This window comes from Oncorhynchus keta, unplaced genomic scaffold (assembly GCF_023373465.1).
Source record: "Oncorhynchus keta strain PuntledgeMale-10-30-2019 unplaced genomic scaffold, Oket_V2 Un_contig_15467_pilon_pilon, whole genome shotgun sequence".
In the NCBI taxonomy this organism is placed as follows: domain Eukaryota; kingdom Metazoa; phylum Chordata; class Actinopteri; order Salmoniformes; family Salmonidae; genus Oncorhynchus; species Oncorhynchus keta.
In genome coordinates, this window is record NW_026279330.1 from 1 (window position 1) to 19,952 (window position 19,952).

At 44.2% G+C, this 19,952-nt stretch overlaps 1 protein-coding gene across 1 annotated transcript; it reads left to right on the forward strand.

Moving 5' to 3' along the window:
• Nucleotides 1–2,079: 2,079 nt before the first annotated feature.
• LOC118370021 (sentrin-specific protease 7-like) lies at nt 2,080–11,316 on the forward strand (the record flags this gene model as incomplete). Its single annotated transcript, XM_052502311.1, has 10 exons — nt 2,080–2,156; nt 3,087–3,203; nt 3,554–3,673; nt 3,959–4,051; nt 7,786–7,958; nt 8,559–8,611; nt 8,712–8,755; nt 8,844–8,912; nt 9,024–9,174; nt 9,360–11,316. Coding segments are annotated over 10 exons (1,041 nt in total), but the record flags the coding sequence as incomplete, so codon positions are not given.
• Between the last annotated feature and the right edge of the window lie 8,636 nt (nt 11,317–19,952).

Sequence of the window (19,952 nt, forward strand, 5' to 3'; positions counted from 1 at the left end):
ATCTACTGTGAGTTCTGGGTGCTCAACATAACAGCAGGTTCAAGCTAACGTTAGCGAACACAAGATGGACATTCAGTGGGCTCTAAAGTGCCAGCAGTTCACTCGCATTTGCTAGTGAAAGACATTAAATGCAAATACGAAAAATAACTGGTTGCATTTGTGCGATTGTGACCTCTTGGAACTACCCATCCCGGATCCGGGAGAATTGTCATCAACTACACTAATTAGCATAGCGCAACGGTCAAAAAATATTACTAGAAAATATTCATATTCATTAAATCACAAGTGAAATATAGTGAAACACAGATTAGCCTTTTGTTAATTAATTAATTTGTAAATTATGCTTTACAGCCAAAGCAAGACAAGCGTTTGTGTAAGTTTATCGATAGCCTAGCATAGCATTATGTCCAGCTAGCAGCAGGAAACTTGGTCACGAAAATCAGAAAAGCAATCAAATGAACTGTTTACCTTTTGATGATCTTCGGATGTTTTCACTGACGAGACTCCCAGTTAGACAGCCAATGTTCCTTTTGTTCCATAAAGATTATTTTTATACCCAAAATTCCTCCGTGGTCACGACAACGGCGAAAAAAAATTCAAATTATATCCATAATATCGACAGAAACATGGCAAACGTTTTTTTTATAATCAATCCTCAAGGTGTTTTTCAAATATCTATTAGATAATATATCAACTGGGACAATTGGCTTTTCAGTAGGAGCGAGAGGGAAAATGACTACCTCTGTCTTTTACGCAAGAATCACTCTGAGAGCCCTCAGCTGGCCACTTACGCAATGTAGTCGTTTATGCTCGTTCTTCAACATAAAGGCGTGTTTCACAATGCTGTAGACACCGTAGAGAATACGTAGAAAAGGGAATCTAGTTCATATCCCTTTCAATGGCCAATAGGGATGCATAGGAACACAATGGTTTCAAAACATGAGTCACTTCCTGATTGGATTTTTCTTAGGCTTTCGCCTGCAATATCAGTTCTGTTATACTCACATACAATATTTTGGAACTTTGAGTGTTTTCTATCCTAGGCTGTCAATTATATGCATATTCTAGCATCTGGTCCTGAGAAATAGACAGTTTACTTTGGGAAGGTTTTAAAAAAATATATATTTTTTGATATTTTATAAATATCGAAAATCTGAAATGATGTATGCGCTGCAAAGAAATATAATGGGCAAGTGGACTAGAGAACCGCGTTCAGATTCTCTTTGCGGTAGCCTAGTCAAGCTTTGTGTAGCGAGTTTGCGGTCTGTGTCGATGCGATCATTTGTTTTTGTTTTAATATTTTCAAAATGATTTTGCTTTTAGTGTTGATTAGGAACCGTGTCTAAAAAGCCACTACTTGTGAGCTGGCCCTAGTGATTGGCCCTGTTTGAGAGGTGACAAGCGTTCCTATACTATAGCGACTAAACTTGGGCGCATGTGCTAAGAAAAACGTTATAGATACAAATGTTTTATCGTTGATAGGACTGTACATTTTGTACCTAAACAAATAACGTGTTATTATTTGTTTAATAAAATAAAAACACTCCAAGAATAAAGGCCCTTTTCTTTCTAATTAGATCTTGTTAGTGACTTTTACCATATGTGTAAATGCAATGCTGTGAAGAAAGTATACCAATATTTTTATAGACTTGATTTGGTACAATTCTATAATTGCGATCAGACTCACACACAGCGCGCGTGCGGTGAAAGAAAGCCCCAATTCTGCGCGTGCTATGCGCGCGAGTTGAATCTCCAATTTGCCAAGGCGTCTGGTACTCTAAAAGGTTGGACAGGGTTGGCAGGTCTGCAGCATGTCTGGCCAACACACACACAGTGAGTGGCGTCATCCTCTTCCTCTCTGCTGTTCATCATCAAAGCAGACCTTGACTTTATCATCTCGATCCCCCTCATTCTCATTACTCACCAAAACGTTGAATTTGATCACTTGTCCAAAATACATTGGAGGACAATCCCCCATGCAGTCAGATGAATCTGTAGAGTCTGAGGTGTTTGACTGGGGTGATGACTTCTGGCTGGTGATTCTGTAATGTTTTTCTGTTCTGTTCTTGTTCCGATCAGGGGAGCCCCAGTCGGACGAGAAGGAACCACAGAAGCAGAGAGCCTTACTCCAGACTCAAGGGCCTGCTGCCCACCAGGTGAGGGCATTATATCTTGCTGCCCACCAAGTGAGGGCAGTATATCTTGCTGCCCACCAGGTGAGGGCAGTATATCTTGCTGCCCACCAAGTGAGGGCAGTATATCTTGCTGCCCACCAGGTGAGGGCAGTATATCTTGCTGCCCACCAAGTGAGGGCAGTATATCTTGCTGCCCACCAAGTGAGGGCAGTATATCTTGCTGCCCACCAGGTGAGGGCAGTATATCTTGCTGCCCACCAGGTGAGGGCAGTATATCTTGCTGCCCACCAGGTGAGGGCAGTATACCTTGCTGCCCACCAGGTGAGGGCAGTATATCTTGCTGCCCACCAAGTGAGGGCAGTATATCTTGCTGCCCACCAAGTGAGGGCAGTATATCTTGCTGCCCACCAGGTGAGGGCAGTATATCTTGCTGCCCACCAGGTAAGGGCAGTATATCTTGCTGCCCACCAGGTGAGGGCAGTATATCTTGCTGCCCACCAGGTGAGGGCAGTATATCTTGCTGCCCACCAGGTGAGGGCAGTATATCTTGCTGCCCACCAGGTGAGGGCAGTATATCTTGCTGCCCACCAGGTGAGGGCAGTATATCTTGCTGCCCACCAGTTGAGGGCAGTATACCTTGCTGACCACCAGGTGAGGACAGTATATCTTGCTGCCCACCAATTGAGGGCAGTATATCTTGCTGCCCACCAAGTGAGGGCAGTATATCTTGCTGCCCACCAGGTGAGGGCAGTAAATCTCGCTGCCCACCAGGTGAGGGCAGTATATCTTGCTGCCCACCAGGTGAGGGCAGTATATCTTGCTGCCCACCAGGTGAGGGCAGTATATCTTGCTGCTCACCAGTTTATTGTTATGGATGGTTTTCAATGTATAATATACTACCTGTTAGTATTAGTTGTTGTTGTTTACACATTAACTATTGGATCTCTTCAGGTTGATCCAGTACCCACCACTCCCTTCTAAAGGAGGAATCACCGTGACAACAGAGGACCTAGACTGTCTGGACAGTGGCCAGTTCCTCAATGATGTCATCATTGACTTCTACCTTAAGTGAGTTCTAGTGATCTGCCTGTGGACCAATGTTCTTCTCCTGTCATGTGAACATCTTAGCCACCTGGCAGATGTGTAACCTGTGATTATACAACAGGTGGATCTAATCCTGAATGCTGATTGGTTCAAACCACAACTAAGTACAATGAAGCAGGACTAAGGGGACTTTTCTGACCAGCATCCCTTTGACAGGCTGAACAGCCAAAACCTAACACTGACCATTATCATAACCAAACCCTAACATTAGCTTCATTTAACATGTATGGAAATCAGCCATGTCCCCATAGTGTAGCTCAGCCACACAGCATGTGACAGTCCAGCAAAACCTCAGCATCTTCCTGTCCCCTCAGGTATCTTCTCCTGGAGCGGGCCCCGGGGCCCCTGGCAGAGAGATGTCATGTCTTCAGCAGCTTCTTCTACAAGCAGCTGACCCGCCGGGACACGTCCCTGGAGGAGGAGGCTGCCATCCCGTAAGGAGATCAGCACTCAGCGTCTTTTAACGTCTTAGTGGGCGGCTCGGCCGCGCGTCACATGGCGCCCTGCGGGGGGCTCATGTTTGGCCTTAGGCTCCTGGCGGCGCGCTCTACGTAGGCTGGTGGCTTAGTCGTATGCTAACGATGTTAATGATGGTATTGACAGAAGTTAAGGAGCATTTTACTCTTGTTAAGAGTATTGTTAAGAGATATTCTTCCTGGATTGTGATGGAAGGAGTAGTATGCGTTGCTGTGAAGTGTGTCCCCTCCCCTTCCTCTCAGGGCCAGGGACAGGAGACACCAGAGGGTGAGGACGTGGACCCGCCATGTTGACATCTTCAACAAGGACTACCTGTTTGTGCCGGTCAATCACAAGTGAGTGGGAATCATAGACACGCATGCACTCACACACACACACACACACACACACACACACTCACACACACTCTCTCTCACACACACACACACACACACACACACACACACACACACACACACACACACACACACACACACACACACACACACACACACACACACACACACACAGAGGGTAGAGCCAAGACTTGGACCAATAACGACATAATTTCTGTCGACCTCGCAAAGCAGAACAGAATACTTCTACTCTACAGAATACACTACTCTATACTACATGCTACTGTACACTACTGTACACTACACTGCTCTACTCTACACTACTCTGTTGTACACTACATGTCACGACCTGACACCACACTCCATTGATTGGGGAAAACAGTGCTCTTTTCTTCATCCTTCCCTCTAGCTGTCATGGCTCTGACAAGGAGCCATGAAAACAGGGACATTAAACTGGAGCGGAGGCAGTGTCCAGGCAGGGCAGGGCTCCAGCATAGTGGAGATGAATGGATGTGGCCTGAGCTGTAGTCTCTGTCTGTCTGTGGGTGTGTGTACTAGTCTCAAGGCTGCGCTGGTGTTGAAACAGCCTCTGTCACGCCTGACTGGGCCGGATGTGCGTACCTTCATTCATATGTCTGTGGAATGATGACGGTCTGGATGGAGTGCTGCACAGCGTTCCTGTTCCCTCGACTCCCCACTTCACTTTAGGACCACAGTAGAAGGGTTTTAGTCTACATACTGTACCTTTGTCAACACGGTCTTCTGTCCCCGGCACAATGATTTAGAACCCTTGCTCAGTCCGTGGAGCGTGACTCTTGCAATGCCAAGTGCTGTAGGTTCAATTCCACCCATAGGGAAAATGTCTGCAGGCATGACACTAAGTCACTTTGGATATCAGTGTCTGCTAAATGGCATATATTATTATATACAACTGCAGACCTATTTTACATCTCTTAATGGGTTTTCAATAAAAAAGCATCAGTGACAATACCTCCCGACTGACGTGTAGCTGGATAATGGGCTACGCTCCAGATACAGATTTATATTCTGACACGGTATGTTTCAGTATGTTCCTATACAAGAGAAGGCTAGGACAGGGGACACAGCCAGGCTAGGACAGGGTCCACAGCCAGGCTAGGACAGTGGACACAGCCAGGCTAGGACAGGGGTCACAGCCAGGCTAGGACAGGGGACACAGCCAGGCTAGGACAGGGGTCACAGCCAGGCTAGGACAGGGTCCACAGCCAGGCTAGGACAGGGTCCAAAGCCAGGCTAGGACAGGGGCCACAGCCAGGCTAGGACAGGGTCCACAGCCAGGCTAGGACAGGGTCCACAGCCAGGCTAGGACAGGGTCCAAAGCCAGGCTAGGACAGGGGCCACAGCCAGGCTAGGACAGGGGCCACAGCCAGGCTAGGACAGGGGACACAGCCAGGCTAGGACAGGGGTCACAGCCAGGCTAGGACAGGGGTCACAGCCAGGCTAGGACAGGGGTCACAGCCAGGCTAGGACAGGGTCCACAGCCAGGCTAGGACAGGGTCCAAAGCCAGGCTAGGACAGGGGCCACAGCCAGGCTAGGACAGGGTCCACAGCCAGGCTAGGACAGGGCCACAGCCAGGCAAGGACAGGGGACACAGCAGTTCCCTATAGTGTCTTGTGAATGCCATTTACTCCACGAGACTGACTGGTTTCTCTCTTTACACATTGAAACAACACATGCTGCAACCCAGACAGGATGACCACATCAGTGAATCAACCCACTCAGGTGACGCACCCCTTCCAGGGACGGCATGAGAGAGCCCCAGTAAGCCAGCGACTCAGCCCCTGTAATAGGGTTAGAGGCAGAGAATCCCAGTGGAAAGGGGAACCGGCCAGGCAGAGACAGCAAGGGCGGTTCGTTGCTCCAGAGCCTTTCCGTTCACCTTCCCACTCCTGGGCAGATTTAAAGAGGAATCGTAATTTGCTTTCTAATAATCATAATCTTTTCCTCAAAGAAGTTCATGAATTTATCACTGCTAAAGTGAAAGTCATCCTCTCTTGGGGAATGCTGCTTTTTAGTTAGCTTTGCGACAGTATCAAAAAGGAATTCGGATTGTTCTTATTTTCCTCAATTAAGTTAGAAAAATAGGATGATCGAGCAGCAGTAAGGGCTCTTCGGTACTGCACGGTACTGTCTTTCCAAGCTAGTCGGAAGACTTCCAGTTTGGTGTGGCGCCATTTCCGTTCCAATTTTCTGGAAGCCTGCTTCAGGGCTCGGGTATTTTCTGTGTACCAGGGAGCTAGTTTCTTATGAGAAATGTTTTTAGTTTTTAGGGGTGCAACTGCATCTAGGGTATTGTGCAAGGTTAAATTGAGTGCCTCATTTAGGTGGTTAACTGATTTTTGTCCTCTGGCGTCCTTGGGTAGACAGAGGGAATCTGGAAGGACATCAAGGAATCTTTGTGTTGTCTGTGAATTTATAGCACGACTTTTGATGTTCCTTGGTTGGGGTCTGAGCAGATTATTTGTTGCAATTGCAAACGTAATAAAATGGTGGTCCGATAGTCCAGGATTATGAGGAAAAACCCACTGAGTCGATGATGGCTCCGAAAGCCTTTTGGAGTGGGTCTGTGGACTTTTTCATGTGAATATTAAAGTCACATGTTGGTCCTTCTGTAGCACAGTTGGTAGAGCATGGCGCTTGTAACGCCAGGGTAGTGGGTTCGATTCCCGGGACCACCCATACGTAGAATGTATGCACACATGACTGTAAGTCGCTTTGGATAAAAGCGTCTGCTAAATGGCATATATTATTAGAATATTATCTGCTATGACTACAAGGTCCGATAGGAATTCAGGGAACTCGGTGAGGAACGCTGTATATGGCCCAGGAGGCCTGTAAACAGTAGCTATAAAAAGTGATTGAGTAGGCTGCATAGATTTCATGACTAGAAGCTCAAAAGACGAAAACGTCTTTTTTTTTTTGTAAATTGAAATGTGCTATCGTAAATGTTAGCAACACCTCCGCCTTTGCGGAATGCAAGGGGGATATGGTCACTAGTGTAGCCAGGAGGTGAGGCCTCATTTAAAACAGTAAATTCATCAGGCTTAAGCCATGTTTCAGTCAGGCCAATCACATCAATATTATGATCAGTGATTAGTGAATTGACTATAATTGCCTTTGAAGTAAGGGATCTAACATTAAGTAGCCCTATTTTGAGATGTGAGGTATCATGATCTCTTTCAATAATGACAGGAATGGAGGTGGTCTTTATCCTAGTGAGATTGCTAAGGCGAACACCGCCATGTTTAGTTTTGCCCAACCTAGGTCAAGGCACAGACACGGTCTCAATGGTGATAGCTGAGCTGACTACACTGACTGTGCTAGTGGCAGACTCCACTATGCTGGCAGTCTGGCTAACAGCCTGCTGCCTGGCCTGCACCCTATTTCATTGTGGAGCTAGAGGAGTTAGAGCCCTGTCTATGTTGGCAGATAAGATGAGAGCACCCCTCCAGCTAGGATGGAGTCCGTCACTCCTCAGCAGGTCAGGCTTGGTCCTGTTTGTGGGCGAGTCCCAGAAAGAGGGCCAATTATCTACAAATTCTATCTTTTGGGAGGGGCAGAAAACAGTTTTCAACCAGCGATTGAGTTGTGAGACTCTGCTGTAGAGCTCATCACTCCCCCTAACTCATACAGGCACATACATGATACATTGCACATTCCCTTGTGTCTGATTCCCTTGTGTCTGATTCCCCAGAGCGCACTGGTACCTTGTGGTGATCTGTTTCCCTGGCCTGGAGCAGGCCCAGCATGAGGAGTGGTCCGGCCCAGCTGGAGTGGAGGCCAACGGGGGGAAGAGGAAATGCCAGCCCCAGGCTTCAACTGGGCCTTCTCCAGAGGCCAGCAACCCCAAACTGCAGAACGGAGCAGGTGCGTTGGACAGCGCCGATGCATTGTGTGTTTGTGATATTTACCTTGGCAGAATCACACTTCTCTCACCAGGGCTGTAATGTAATAGTGTTTCTAATCAACCCGGGTTGCGTTTACACGCTTTGTTTAACTTTAATGATCAAATTAACGTTGGGTTAGATCCTTTTTATTTTTCCTCAATATTGTTGGAAGGCAGCTAGGGGGCTTTTTAGGCTGCGATGTCAGTCCCTAACTACCCTTTAAAACCCTATGTTAGGGCTTATGATGTATACAACATAAGCCCTCTGAAAATGAGGTCTCTCTAAAAAAAACTGACGTTTAGGGGGTGTTCTAGTTATACCTGGATGTGATGTGTGTTATGCCTGCATGTTCATGCATGTGTGTAATTGATCCTAACTGCAGATGGAATTATTTGGTTGGCCTGGTGGCTGTAGTTCAGGTCTAGCGTGTCCTCCATACCCAGCCAAGAAGCACTGAGAAACAGAACATGCACATTTGGCCATAACACCACAGAACAAAATCAAAGGAACTAAACATTTGCTGCTGATTTAAAAGGTGTGTGTGTGCGTGTGTGTGTGTGTGTGTACGTACTTCCTTCAGGTGGAACAGGGGGAGACAGTGGGAAACCTACATTGAGGACCCACAACCCACCAGTAAATATCACCCTATTTTGTAAAACAAAACAAAAATAGAAAACATATCAGATGTTTTGAGCATGTGTGCAACATTCTAAATGACATCCCAATTTTGAAGGCGTGCACCCAAGATGGTTGTCAGAGGGAGACCATCATTAAGAAGTGAGTGCATTAACTGTGAATGAATTGGCTGTACTTCCTCCATCTATAACAGTGTGTGTAATATCACGGGGTTGTCTTCTCTCTGTAGACCCTGCATTCTCATCATGGACTCCCTGAAGATCTCTTACCATGAGAGCATCTATAAGCTCTTGCGGGAGTGAGTACTCTCTGTGTGTGTGTGTCTGTCGCGCTTGCATTGTTTTGTGTGTGTGTGGTTCATATATGTGTGTGTACACTAGTTTCAATCTCTCCCGTCTGTCCTCTCCAGTTACCTACATGTAGAGTGGGAGGTGCGTAGAGGAACACGCAGAGACTTCACTGTAGACAGTATGAAGGCTTCCCACTGTACAGTCCCTCTACAGGACAACAGCAGCGACTGTGGCCTCTACCTCCTGCAGTACGTGGAGAGCTTTCTGCAGGTACGGCCCTCCCCCTGTAACCTCCCACGCTTAACAACAAGCTGACATCAACCATCCATTTCATGGGCACTTTTCTGTCTCCACTACACTGTCTAAAACACTTGATCTGAAATGATAACTGCCTGTCCCATGTATGACATCACACCTTATTCCAAACCTCTGGTTGGCTCACTGACTTTCTCCAGAACCCAGTGGTGCACTTTGACCTCCCCCTGCGTTTGGAGCGCTGGTTTCCACGGCAACAGGTGTGGAGGAAGAGGGAGGAGATCCGGAGCCTGGTGATGGAGCTGCACGGTTGCCAGGGCAACGGCGGGAGCAGCTGCAGGTAGCCACGGTACCTGATCAGCAATGCACTACTACTACAACACGCCTAAACTGTGAAGGACTTTGACTTTTTAAATGTACAATACATGGAATATTTATACTATTTTTGTATTACTAATTTTTAAATAAAATGTCACAGGATGCTTGTTTCTCACTTGTATGTAATGTGAATATCCAAAATAATAGGATCGTAAAATGGAATAAAATTGTTAATGTAATGTTTAGTTTTTATGTTATGTTATAGAAGAGAGCATTTGGAATGGACATATGAGTGTGTGCTCAAATCTAGTTTGCTGAGCAAAAGTGTAACTCATGTATCCAGAACAGGTTTCTTTTTCAAATGTCCTTATGACTCACACATAAAACCACTATAAATATTAAAGTCAATATTACTCAGTTATTTCTGTTCAGTGTGTCAGGCTGTTGTTTCTGACCATCAGTCATAAAGGACTCAATATGCACATGATTGTTTGCAGCTGCTAAACAATAGTGTTATCACTACAGACAATTCAACACGTTGGCAGTGTTTTAGTTTTGGCTCCTCATGTTGTAGCTGCTTCGTTTGTAAGAGAAACCCAATGTTCCAGTGAGGAACACCAAGTAAAGCTTTACACAATGACCACTTGTAATATGAGGATTAGAACAGCACCTCTCCCCTGTTCTGTTTACAGGCAGAACTCAATTCCCCTTTGTGTTTGTGCTGTATGAAAGTCTATGGACCTGACTCACTCTGTCATCAGAAACAGAAATAACATTCTCCCCACACAGTAAAGGGTTTCCATTTGAGTTTCTGTTTGTTTTCACGGTGTAAACATTGATTTGTTAATGGCATGTTTATAATGATGTATTTACAATGGTGTATTTATAATGTGGTATATTCCTGGATTAAAGATGCCCCCAAAGTCTACCTAGCAACGGCTGGACAGAACTCTCTTCTGTCATCATCACAATATTGTAGAGCGAGAATCCCAGATATGTCCTTTTAAGTTTTTGTGTGTTTTTCACACGGGTACAGTTAATAGGTTTTTCAGTTTGGGTCGTTAACACTAAGTCTGATAGGATATGTGCTTAACCATATGTACTTAATTGGGTTAAGTTGGTACAATGAGCGTTTTTGGATAATTGGAGTCTTTGGTGTAGCCTCTCACAGCATGTGGGCCCCAGACAGAGCCTTCTTAGACAGGACAGAGCCCCCCTCCCCCTACTGCTGTTGGAAGGGTAAAGGTCACCCCCCCACACCTCCAAAATGAGTTGGGCTACCCTTTTCCTATTCGCCCCATCCAAATCTCTACCCCATTGATTTAGCCACTGTCAGAAAATGGCCCCACTACTACAGTATACAAATGAGTGTTTATCAATTCTTCCATATTGTTATTCTAATACTATATAATTATGTTGGCTTTAATTCTGTCTTATAGTTCAGTAAAAGCCGTATAGTCAAATGCAGTAGCGGGTTTGAAGGTCTAAGTTGTGCTGTTAAGATAAGGCCATAGGTCGACTGGTTCACTATGGATGGGCTTTACGGGTTCAAGGGTTCCATAGAATGAACCAAGGACATCCATACTGCTTAACTTGTCTTACACCTTCCAGCCTACAACTACTAATGCATTGGTTTAGGGTCTGGAGATCAGGACTGAGATCAATGTCCTTCCAATAGACCGGTCCAGATAGTCAACAGGTAGTCTGGAGACGTGTTTTATAGAGAACCGTGTTAAAGCAGTTTGAAGTTTTGTTTTAATTTACAGATAGTTTAACCCATTTAAATGAGCTAACAGCAAATCTATTTTGTAATGACAATAAAGAAACTCCATCAAGTGACTGAGTGAAAGTCTTCATTGTGAGCGATAATTGTTAACTGGCATGTTTAGATGAAAACACACTGACGTGTTGGACAAAAGAACCATGTATCTTGTCATCTTGGCAGGTTACTGTAGTAACCTCACCTCAGCAGGTTACTGTAGAAGACTTTTAACCCCAGATATCTCTGAAAGGGGGTTGGTCATCTGCTGCTGTTATTTTCCCCGAGGTCAGGACGTCGGGGGGTGCGACCATGTGGGGCGAACAGCCGGGAACCTACCAACCATGTCAACAAAGACGGGAAACACCGAGCATATGGCGAGATGGCGAGAGGATTTGGGGACTGAGGAGCTCTGCAGTTGGCTCTGGCCTTCATTCATTTGGCCTGCTTCCTAAATGGCACCATATTCCCTATGCAGTACACGACTCTTGACCAGAGCCCTATGTGCCCTGGTTAAAAGTAGTGCACTATCAAGGGAATATGGTGTCATTTAGAACACACACCTGGAGGGCGTCTGCTGAAATGCGTTGGCTGAGGGAGAGGTTCATCCCTAGGTAATTAGCAGGGTCCCTGCTGGGGCCAAGCAGGATTACAGGTCATTGCCTGTATAAGAATGCTACTAATTTCATTAGATGGTGGGTCAGTGGGGGTCGCTTGCTGAAAGGAAGTGTTCATTAACCTCTCTGGGATATGTGGGACGGTAGCGTACCACAACAGCCAGTGAAAGTGCAGGGTGCCAAATTCAAAACAACAGTAATCCCATAATTAAAATTCCTCAAACATACAAGTATTTCACACCATTTTAAAGATTAACTTGTTGTAAATCCAGCCACAGTGTCCGATTTCAAAAAGGCTTTACGACAAAAGCAAACCAAACGATTGTTAGGTCAGTACCTAGTCACAGAAAAACACAGCCATTTTTCCAGCCAAAGACAGGAGTCACAAAAAGCAGAAATAGAGATAAAATTAATCCCTAACCTTTGATGATCTTCATCAGATGACACTCATAGGACTTCATGTTTCACAATACATGTATGTTTTGTTAAAGTTCATATTTATATCAAAAAATCTCAGTTTACATTGGCACATTATTTTCAGTAGTTCCAAAACCTCCTGAGATTTTGCAGAGAACCACATCAATTTACAGAAATACTCATAATGAACATTGCTAAAAGATACAAGTGTTATGCATGGAATTTTAGATCCACTTCTCCTTAATGCAAGATTTCAAAAAAGCTTTACCGAAAAAGCACACCATGCAATAATCTGAGTAAAGTGCTCAGACCATAGCCATACAGATATCCTCCATGTTGTAGAGTCAACAGAAGTCAGAAATAGCAGTGTAAATATTAACTTTCCTTCATCAGAATGCACTCCCAGGAATCCCAGTTCCACAATAAATGTTTGATTTGTCCGATAATGTCCATCATTTATGTCCAAATACCTCCTTTTTGTTCACTTGTTTAGTATACTCTTCAACCGATCGCTACCTGCACCTACCCGCCTGTCCAACATCACTACTCTGGACGGCTCTGACTTAGAATACGTGGACAACTACAAATACTTAGGTGTCTGGTTAGACTGTAAACTCTCCTTCCAGACCCATATCAAACATCTCCAATCCAAAGTTAAATCTAGAATTGGCTTCCTATTTCGCAACAAAGTATCCTTCACTCATGCTGCCAAACATACCCTTGTAAAACTGACCATCCTACCAATCCTCGACTTTGGCGATGTCATTTACAAAATAGCCTCCAATACCCTACTCAACAAATTGGATGCAGTCTATCACAGTGCAATCCGTTTTGTCACCAAAGCCCCATATACTACCCACCATTGCGACCTGTACGCTCTCGTTGGCTGGCCCTCGCTTCATACTCGTCGCCAAACCCACTGGCTCCATGTTATCTACAAGACCCTGCTAGGTAAAGTCCCCCCTTATCTCAGCTCGCTGGTCACCATAGCATCTCCCACCTGTAGCACACGCTCCAGCAGGTATATCTCTCTAGTCACCCCCAAAACCATTCTTTCTTTGGCCGCCTCTCCTTCCAGTTCTCTGCTGCCAATGACTGGAACGAACTACAAAAATCTCTGAAACTGGAAACACATCTCCCTCACTAGCTTTAAGCACCAACTGTCAGAGCAGCTCACAGATTACTGCATCTGTACATAGCCCACCTATAATTTAGCCCAATCAACTACCTCTTTCCCAACTGTATTTAATTTATTTATTTAGTTTGCTCCTTTGCACCCCATTATTTTTATTTCTACTTTGCACATTCTTCCATTGCAAAACTACCATTCCAGTGTTTTACTTGCTATATTGTATTTACTTTGCCACCATGGCATTTTTTGCCTTTACCCCCCTTCTCACCTCATTTGCTCACATTGTATATAGACTTGTTTATACTGTATTATTGACTGTATGTTTGTTTTACTCCATGTGTGTCGTTGTATCTGTCGAACTGCTTTGCTTTATCGTGGCCAGGTCGCAATTGTAAATGAGAACTTGTTCTCAACTTGCCTACCTGGTTAAATAAAGGTGAAATAAAAATAAAATAAACACAATCCAAACTCACGATGCGCGGGCAAGTCCAGGCGAAAGTTCAGACGAAAAGTCATATTACAGGTCGTATAAACATGTCAAACGAACTATAGAATCAATCTTTAGGATGTTTTTAACATAAATCTTCAATAATGTTTAACCCGGAGAATTCCTTTGTCTGTAGAAATGCGATGGAACGCAGGTCTCTCTCACATGAGCGCGCGTGATTAGCTCATGCCACTCTGGCAGCAGACCCATGACTCCTTCAGCTCTCATTCCCCCCTCCTTCACATTAGAAGCATCAAACAAGGTTCTAAAGACTGTTCACATCTAGTAGAAGTGCAATATGACCCCATAGACACTGTATATTCGATAGGCAATGACTTGAAAAACTACACATCTCAGATTTCCCACTTCCTGGTTGGATTTTTTCTCAGGTTTTTGCCTGCCATATAAGTTATGTTATACTCACAGACATCATTCAAACAGTTTTAGAAACTTCAGTGTTTTTTATCCAAATCTGAGTAGCAGGCAGTTTACTCTGGGCACCTTTTTATCCAAGCTACTCAATACTGCCCCCAGTCCCAAAGCAGTTAAGAGGATTTTGTACAGTAAATTGTAGCCTATGTTTAAAAGAATTGAAGCACAATTTAACTGTTTAATTTTCAAATGACTTGTGGCGCCTTGTCGGCATCAATGATGTTAATTTGATAGATAAGTATTCATTTGACTTGAGCTGCTGTTATTTAGTATTAATGACATGACTGTCCTGATCAGGTCAGGTTACAGGAGACAGATTATCTCTCAACTCCAACAGAGGAGGAGAGATCTAGGGGTCTGAAGATGTGGGGGTTTTATGACCCCTCACGTCCCTGGTAAATTTCAGGCCACAGACAAATTATTTTGTCCTGTTACTATGGAGAACCAGCCTCAGAACATTAAACATTAAATAAAGGGACTTTGGAACAATGGTTTCCGTCAGCCACAATCGTGATCATGACGATAGATGGAATATGAAAATGTATGTCATTTTTGTTTTGTTATTAAAGTCTAATAGATGACGTTATTACAAAAACATTGTAACGTGAAGAGTTTTCCTAGTATATGTTTGATGTTTATACATTATACGTTGTGTGGAAAATGTCCAAATCAAAGGGAATGTTTTGGTAAAGATGAAATGTGAATTTAGTTGTCTAAAATTGGATTTGAGAAAAACCTAGAACTTGCTCTTAACTTGGTATGCCCAGAGAATTGCCCTAAAGGCAAAAGCCACTTCTAAAGCCACTTCTGACACGAGGGTATAAAACCTGTGAGTAAAGAATTTACAGAGTAGACTAAATGACCCAAGCTGCAGCCAAGGTCTAAAAAGTCAACGAACCCAGAACACAACAAAAGTTTGAAGACAAAGAAATAATTTTCTATCCAAGCTACGGATGAGTAGCTGTGTCTAAGTGGGTGAATTCAAGCCGGACCCCCTTAGCATCCAATCCCAGCGAATTGTGGTATCTAAAAGGTTTCATTCCTATGCTGTGAGCTCTGAGCTACAGAGCTGTCTGTCCTCAGAAGACCCCTTCCAGAGCAAGGGTGAGGGAACAGACTCCTAAGCCAAAAGGACACTGACATCGTGAGGACTATCAGAAAGATGCGCTGGAGAAGTGCGTCATCGAGCAGCCTGAACGGTCCCCTGAACGGTCCACACAGAGAATCCTCTGAGATCTTCCCCACGTAATTACATCATTATATTCTGACCCATAAGAGCGGCAGTTTGGGGCAAGGCTAGGGTTAGAATAGCATAGCTGACAAATTCACCCAAATGTATATTTTTCTCGTGTACTTTCTTTTTCCTCTCTCTCTTTGAAATCCCCATTTTGGGTAACATGCGCCATAGTGTGTTGGCCCGTTAAACTAAGTTCTAATCAATAGCCTATCATGTGTTTTGTCTATGTGTATCTTTTATCATCATTTTAGCTTTCTAATAAATAAATATTAAACTAAGATTGGTATGGTATGAACTCATTGGTGAGACCCGCGTCCGTGCAGATTCACGGGCTATACGACGTTCAGAACGAGATTGTAGAGGTAACTGGTTAATTAGCGGCTGTTGTAAAATCGATATTCTGATATTCTTTGAGTTAATTTGGGAAATAGAAACTCAATAAAAACTAGTTTTCCCATGGTGACCCAGGTTAATGAGTTAATAATTGCTTGATTCAGATAATCACGCAATTAGAAACTTTTAATCATTCGATGAACAACAGTCGTCACATTAACTAATACAACGTCAATACAACTGCATTGTTATGATGAGCATGCCTCACACTCTCAACTGTGTCCTTGCTTACTGTGGGTCACCATAGTTACAGACTGAATGGAGTGGAGGTTGGGTCTGGGGCCAAAAGCCACGGATAGGATTGTGCGCATTTCCGTTAATCACTGTTGACGTGTATTAGTCCAGTTCTCTGGGCATGGCCTTGTCTGTCTGGTTACGTTCCAAATGGCACCCTATTTCCTATATAGTACACTACTTTTGACCAAAGCACTATATAGGGAATAGGGTGTCATTTGGGATGCATACTCTGTCTTGTAGACAGTAGGCTAGGCCATGATGAGGTAACTGTGCTCCACAAGGGGCCACAGGGAAGCTAATCTGAGCCGGACTGCTGGATTAGACAGATTTAGCTAGTTCTTTGGACATGATAGCTCCCCCCGTTCTTCTGTAGTCTCTTCATAGAAAACCAGCTTCCAATCCCAGCATTTCTACAGGGGTCCAGACTTGTTGACCTTAGGCAACTTTATCATTCCCCAGGCTACGTTACAGTATTTGTCAAAGGCTGCTGGTAATACGGTATTCACACGGTGAGAGACACCTTTTGATTAGGTCTACCCTGTCCATTCATTATAATCTACAAGGCAAAACTGATCCTAGATCAGCACTCCAATCATATGTGCCACGGTGTGTTGTAAACCTGTATGTTTATGTTTGACTCTGTCCTTATTGGTTTCCATGAACTCATTGACCGGTGTGAATATCTCATTGTGAGGTTAGTATTACAGGTCTAATCAGAGGGTGTAGTTTTTCTTTGCCTTGCAGGACAGTGGTATCATCTTGATACCTGGACAGGAGCCCAGACCTAACGAAGACACTGGCCCATCTGCTGATCACATTATCCAATAAACCATGTTACCATTGTTGATTCACCGTTGCCGTAACATCACCATCATCAGCTGAGTGAGTGTCCAACTGTAGTCTGGCAAGAGACTAATGGCAAGACAACGAAAAGCAACAGATTATTTAATTATAATATATATTCTGTGTATACTGTTCAAGTATAATTAGTTTGTTGGCTACCTACCTACCTCTGTTTTTAATTGTATTTCCTATTCCCGGATCTGTTGATAATATGTCACCTGACTATAATGTGAAAACAACAAAGTTAGCCATTTGACGCAGAGATATCTCAACTGTATAAAGGTACTTGGAGAAAGCTAAGTCAATTCAAAAACAGTGATTCATTTCAATATCTGAAATGTGTTGAGATTGAATTGACCCCAAGCCCTATTATAGACAACTGAATCAGTAAAAATGACTAAAGCGGGCAACATAAACAGTCCAGAGAGAGTTTTGGGGTGAGAGTGAGTAGATGGTGAGGTCATAATGGCAGCCCTCTGAACCTACCCTTCTAGCGTTAACTTCCAAACAAGCCTCAGTCTGACAATCAGGCCTCACCAGAGAGAGAGACCACCTGGCTGCCTTGCCCTAGTCTCAGCCATCTCACCTCAGAAACCACCTACTCTGCTCTCTGAGAAGGCATGCAAGGCAGTTATTCACTAATGACTGGACGTGTGACAGGTCTCAACCCGATCCTAAGCCCAGCGACATGCACATCCTTACTGACCTGTTCACCAGATGTGCTACCTGTCCTAGACCTGCTGTTTTCAACTCTCTAGAGACAGCAGGAGCGGTAGAGATACTCTGAATGATCGGCTATGAAAAGCCAAATGACATTTACTCCTGAGGTGCTGACCTGTTGCACCCTCGACAACCACTGTGATTATTGTTATCTGATCCTGCTGGTCATCTATGAACATTTGAACATGTTGGCTATGTTCTGTTAAAATCTCCCGGCACAGCCAGAAGAGGACTGGCCACCCCTCATAGCCTGGTTCCTCTCTAGGTTTCTTCCTAGGTTTTGGCCTTTCTAGGGAGTTTTTCCTAGCAACCGTGCTTCGCACCTGCATTGCTTGCTGTTTGGGGTTTTAGGCTGGGTTTCTGTACAGCGCTTTGTGACATCAACTGGCTTTATAAATACATTTGATTGATTGATTGAACCCTACCTCTAACCCTACCTCTACCTCTAACCCTACCTCTAACCCTAACCCTACCTCTAACCCTACTTCTACCTCTAACCCTACCTCTACCTCTACCTCTAACCCTACCTCTACCTCTAACCCTACTTCTAACCCTACCTCTACCTCTAACCCTACCTCTAACCCTACTTCTAACCCTACCTCTAACCCTACCTCTACCTCTAACCCTACCTCTAACCCTACCTCTACCTCTAACCCTAACCCTACCTTCATGTCCACATCCTGGTTCAACCTTAACCCTACCTTCATGTCCACATCCTGTTCAACCCTATCCCTACCTTCATGTCCACATCCTGTTTAACCCTAACCCTACCTTCATGTCCACATCCTGGTTCAACCTTAACCCTACCTTCATGTCCACATCCTGTTTAACCCTAACCCTACCTTCATGTCCACATCCTGGTTCAACCTTAACCCTAGCTTCATGTCCACATCCTGGTTCAACCTTAACCCTACCTTCATGTCCACATCCTGGTTCAACCTTAACCCTACCTTCATGTCCACATCCTGTTCAACCCTAACCCTAGCTTCATGTCCACATCCTGTTCAAAACCTAGCCTCAACCATACCCATAATCATAACCCTAGCCCAACCCTAACCCTTGCATGGAACACCCATATCCCCTCTGAGATGTTTCAGTGGTTTTACTCCACCCCCCTGGAAACAAGGATAACCCTCTGATTTCCTCTTCTTCTCTGTACAAATACACTATTGGGTGTCAAGTTCTTGTCTAGATAATTTATGGAACCCTCAAACAAGTGAACCCATGCCTGGACTGGAAAATTACAGCATATTCAACAGACTCCCAAAAGACATAGAAAATGACTTCCACTGGATGATATGCTAGCTATGCCATTCTACTTCCAAAACCACAATGGCTTTAATAACAGCTCTCCCCCATGCATAGTCTCTAAGTATCCATAGCACCGATAGAAAACAGTGCTATCAAGTCTTACTAAGGGGTCCCAGTTGGGACACAGTCGAGTCACTGAACTACATGCACGTCAGTTGTGTTACCATGCAAAGAGGAGATTTATCAACCAGCTGTGCATTTGCTTGGGATTCAGGACTAATGGAAAGGTCATCGGGTGTAGCTCAAATCTGATCATGTAGTACTTCTCCAATGATGTGAATGCCATGACGCCAATAGATAAGTGAATCATCCCTTTGATGGGCCAGATCACTTCCTGTTTTCGTCTCCTTGTGTTTTGAAACACAGGAAGACATAGTGTAGTGACTAGAGTTATTTATAATAAATAAGTGTTAGCTTAAAGTTGCACTATGCAGAAATCGCTCCACCATTTCCTGGTTGCTAAAGTTCTAATAGTTTGCCTAATTTCAGTTTATGTGACAAAACAAGCAAGTAGAGCGTAGAAAATCATTGTACCATCTAAACCGCTGTTGAAATATATTTTCCATAAATATTGTATTTTCAGCTCTTTGAAGCTGGTGTGCAAAACCGAAAGTAAAAGATGCAAAACCTAAACTTAAGAATAGGAAGCATAGAAATAGCATGCACGGAACAGATCTACCACTTCTTAGACTTTCTTTCAATGAGAATGACGGATCTATAACTCATGTTCTGTTATAATCTCCACCCGGCACAGCCAGAAGAGGACTAGCCACCCCACATAGCCTGGTTCCTCTCTAGGTTTCTTCCTAGGTTCTGGCCTTTCTAAGGAGTTTCACCTAGCCACTGTGCTTCTACACCTGCATTGCTTGCTGTTTGTGGTTTTAGGCTGG